At 54.8% G+C, this 3,560-nt stretch overlaps 1 protein-coding gene across 1 annotated transcript; it reads left to right on the top strand.

Moving 5' to 3' along the window:
* Positions 1–147: 147 nt before the first annotated feature.
* LOC116679535 (myosin-6) lies at positions 148–3,391 on the top strand (the record flags this gene model as incomplete). Its single annotated transcript, XM_032509194.1, has 5 exons — positions 148–270; positions 370–540; positions 944–1,028; positions 1,815–2,057; positions 3,116–3,391. Coding segments are annotated over 5 exons (898 nt in total), but the record flags the coding sequence as incomplete, so codon positions are not given.
* Between the last annotated feature and the right edge of the window lie 169 nt (positions 3,392–3,560).

Here is a 3,560-nt window from a genome sequence, read left to right as displayed (position 1 = left end):
GTTGACCCTGTGTCCTGCCGTGTCCCCTCAGGGACGCGGGTGCTGGTGATCCAGTTTGTTGACCCTGTGTCCTGCCGTGTCCCCTCAGGGACGCGGTGCTGCTGGGGATCCAGTTTGTTGACCCCGTGTCCTGCTGTGTCCCCTCAGGGACGCCTTGATTGGGATCCAGTTGTTGACCCATGTCCTGCTGTGTCCCCTCAGGGACGCGGTGCTGGTAATCCAGTTTGTTGACCCCGTGTCCTGCTGTGTCCCCTCAGGGACGCGGTGCTGGTGATCCAGTTTGTTGACCCTGTGTCCTGCTGTGTCCCCTCAGGGACGCGGTGCTGGTGATCCAGTTTGTTGACCCCGTGTCCTGCTGTGTCCCCTCAGGGACACGGTGCAGGTGATCCAGGTCAACCTGCGGGCCTTCTTCACCGTGAGGCTGTGGCCCTGGATGAGACTCTTCTACAAGCTGAAGCCGATGCTGCGGAGCGCCCAGGTGGAGAAGGAGCTCGCCGCGCTGCACGAAGACTTCACCAAGTTAAAGGACGCCTTCGACAGGTCCGTCCCCCGTCAAACACACTGTCCTCCCGGGTCAAAAACAGACAAGAACGGGACATTTTCGTCCCTTTTTCAGACTTTTTTTTTAGTTTTCACTAACACCACTTTACTAGTTTTATACTTTTTGGAATCCAGGGTCAATAACCCTCATTTCTATAGAATTAGACCTAATATTAGAGTTATTTTTTAATTTCCTTAAAGCCACGGTTTTGGACATAAAGGTGTAGTAATGTTGATTTTTAGAAACCATGTTGAGTGTTTTTTCCTTCCATCTGCTGTCTATGTATGGAGCTAGAAAGAAACTCATATTTCAGATATAGACGTGTTTTAAAGGAGGACAACAGGAGGACAACAGGAGGGGTACATCATGTCTTTTTATCTCTAACTTGTGTTTCTCCGTCAGGTCGGAGGTAAAGCGACAAGAGGCGGAGGAGCAGCACGTGGTTCTGGTGGAGGAGAAGAAAGATCTGGCTCTGCAGCTCCAAACCGTAAGTCTCAAACACTCTGGGGGTGCTGGTCTTACAGGGAGGTGTGTTCAGGTGCATTCTGGGCATGCTGGTCTTACAGGGAGGTGTGTTCAGGTGCATTCTGGGCGTGCTGGTCTACCGGGAGGTGTGTTCAGGTGCATTCTGGGCGTGCTGTCTTACCGGGAGGTGTGTTCAGGTGCATTCTGGGTGCTGGTCTTACCGGGAGGTGTGTTCAGGTGCATTCTGGGCGTGCTGGTCTTGCAGGGAGGTGTGTTCAGGTGCATTCTGGCGTGCTGGTCTTACAGGGAGGTGTGTTCAGGTGCATTCTGGGTGTGCTGGTCTTACCGGGAGGGTGTTCAGGTGCATTCTGGGCATGCTGGTCTTACGGGAGGTGTTTCAGGGCATTCTGGGCGTGCTGGTCTTGCAGGTAGGTGTGTTCAGGTGCATTCTGGGCGTGCTGGTCTTACAGGGAGGTGTGTTCAGGTGCATTCTGGGTGTGCTGGTCTTACAGGGAGGTGTGTTCAGGTGCATTCCTCCCTCTGTCTCCTCTAGGAGCAGGAGAACCTGTTTCCGTACATCATGCTGTCCCTCTGTCCCCTACAGGAGCAGGAGAACCTGTCTCTGTACTTCATGCTGTCCCTCTGTCCCCTCCAGGAGCAAGAGAACCTGTCTCTGTACTTCATGCTGTCCCTCTGTCCCCTCCAGGAGCAGGAGAACCTGTTTCTGTCCCTTATGCTGTCCCTCTGTCCCCTCCAGGAGCAGGAGAACCTGTTTCTGTCCCTCATGCTGTCCCTCTGTCCCTTCCAGGAGCAGGAGAACCTGTCGGACGCCGAGGACCGCTGCAACCAGCTGATCCAGTCCAAGATCTCCCTGGAGACGAAGCTGAAGGAGACGCAGGAGCGCCTGGAGGACGAGGAGGAGGTGACCGTCACCTTGACGTCCAGTAAACGGCAGCTGGAGGAGGAAGTGATGTCACTGAAGAAAGACGTGGACGAGCTGGAGATTACGCTCGCCAAAGTGGAGAAGGAGAGACACGGAGCGGAGAACAAGGTTCAGCAGAACCGTATTTATACATATATATGAGATGTGTGTGTGTGTGTGTGTGTGTGTGTGTGTGTGTCAAGGTGAAGAACCTGTCCGATGAAGTGTGTGTGGGTGTGTCCCCAGGTGAAGAACCTGTCCCATGAGATGCGTGTGTGTGTCCCCAGGTGAAGAACCTGTCCCATGAGATGCGTGTGTGTGTCCCCAGGTGAAGAACCTGTCGATGGAAGTGGTGTGGTGTGGTGTCCAGTGAGGAACCTGTCCCAGAGATGGGTGTGTGTGTCCCCAGGTGAAGAACCTGTCCGAGGAAGTGTGTGTGTGTCCCAGGGAAGAACCTGTCCGAGGAAGTGTGTGTGTGTCCCCAGGTGAAGAACCTGCCGATGAAGTGTGGTGTGTGTGGCCCAGGTGAAGAACCTGTCCAATTAGATGTGTGTGGCGCCCCAGGTGAAGAACCTGTCCGATGAAGTGTGTGGTGGTGTGTCCCCAGGTGGAAGAACCGTCCCATTAGACGTGTGTGTGGGTGTCCCCAGGTGAAGAACCTTTCCCATTAGATGTGTGTGTGCGTCCCCAGGTGAAGAACCTGTCCGATGAAGTGTGTGTGTGTGTGTCCCTAGGTGAAGAACCTGTCCGATGAAGTGTGTGTGTGTGTGTCCCTAGGTGAAGAACCTGTCCGAGGAAGTGTGTGTGTGTCCCCAGGTGAAGAACCTGTCCCATGAGACATGTGTGTGGTCCCAGGTGAAGAACCTGTCCCATGAGACATGTGTGTGTGTCCCCAGGTGAAGAACCTGTTCCATGAGACATGTGTGTGTGTGTCCAGGTGAAGAACCTGTCCGATGAAGTGTGTGCGTGTGTGTGTCCCCAGGTGAAGAACCTGTCCCATTAGATGTGTGTGTGTGTCCCCAGGTGAAGAACCTGTCCCATTAGATGTGTGTGTGTGTCCCCAGGTGAAGAACCTGTCCCATTAGATGTGTGTGTGTGTCCCCAGGTGAAGAACCTGTCCCATTAGATGTGTGTGTGTGTCCCCAGGTGAAGAACCTGTCCCATTAGATGTGTGTGTGTGTCCCCAGGTGAAGAACCTTTCCCATGAGATGTGTCTCCTGGATGAGTCCATCGCGTCTCTGAGCAGGGAAAACGCGGCGCTGCAGGACGCCCACCAGCAGGCGCTGACGGAGCGCCAGGCGCAGGAAGACAAGGTCAACGTCCTCAACAAGGCCCGCGCCCGGCTGGAGCAGCAGGTTGACAACGTAAGACACCCCCCCTTGTCCCCCGTCCCCCGTGTCCCATTCCCCCCCCGAATGCGACCAACAGGAGAGTTCTCCGGCCTCATGTCTAAACCAGAGGAGGTAACGGTGTATCTTACGTTGAGCACTATAGTGGGGGGGGGGCAGTAGCTCAGTCTGTAGGGAGTGGGGTTAAAGCCAGAGGGTCGCTGGTTCAAGTCCCTATACGGTCCATCTCGCTGTCTCCTCTCGCTGACTCGCTGTCTCCGCCTCTCGCTGTCTCCGTCTTTGC

Source organism: Etheostoma spectabile, unplaced genomic scaffold (assembly GCF_008692095.1).
Source record: "Etheostoma spectabile isolate EspeVRDwgs_2016 unplaced genomic scaffold, UIUC_Espe_1.0 scaffold00017233, whole genome shotgun sequence".
Classification (NCBI taxonomy): domain Eukaryota; kingdom Metazoa; phylum Chordata; class Actinopteri; order Perciformes; family Percidae; genus Etheostoma; species Etheostoma spectabile.
The sequence above is the reverse complement of the archived record's forward strand: the minus strand, read 5'-3'. Positions and strand labels throughout refer to the sequence as shown.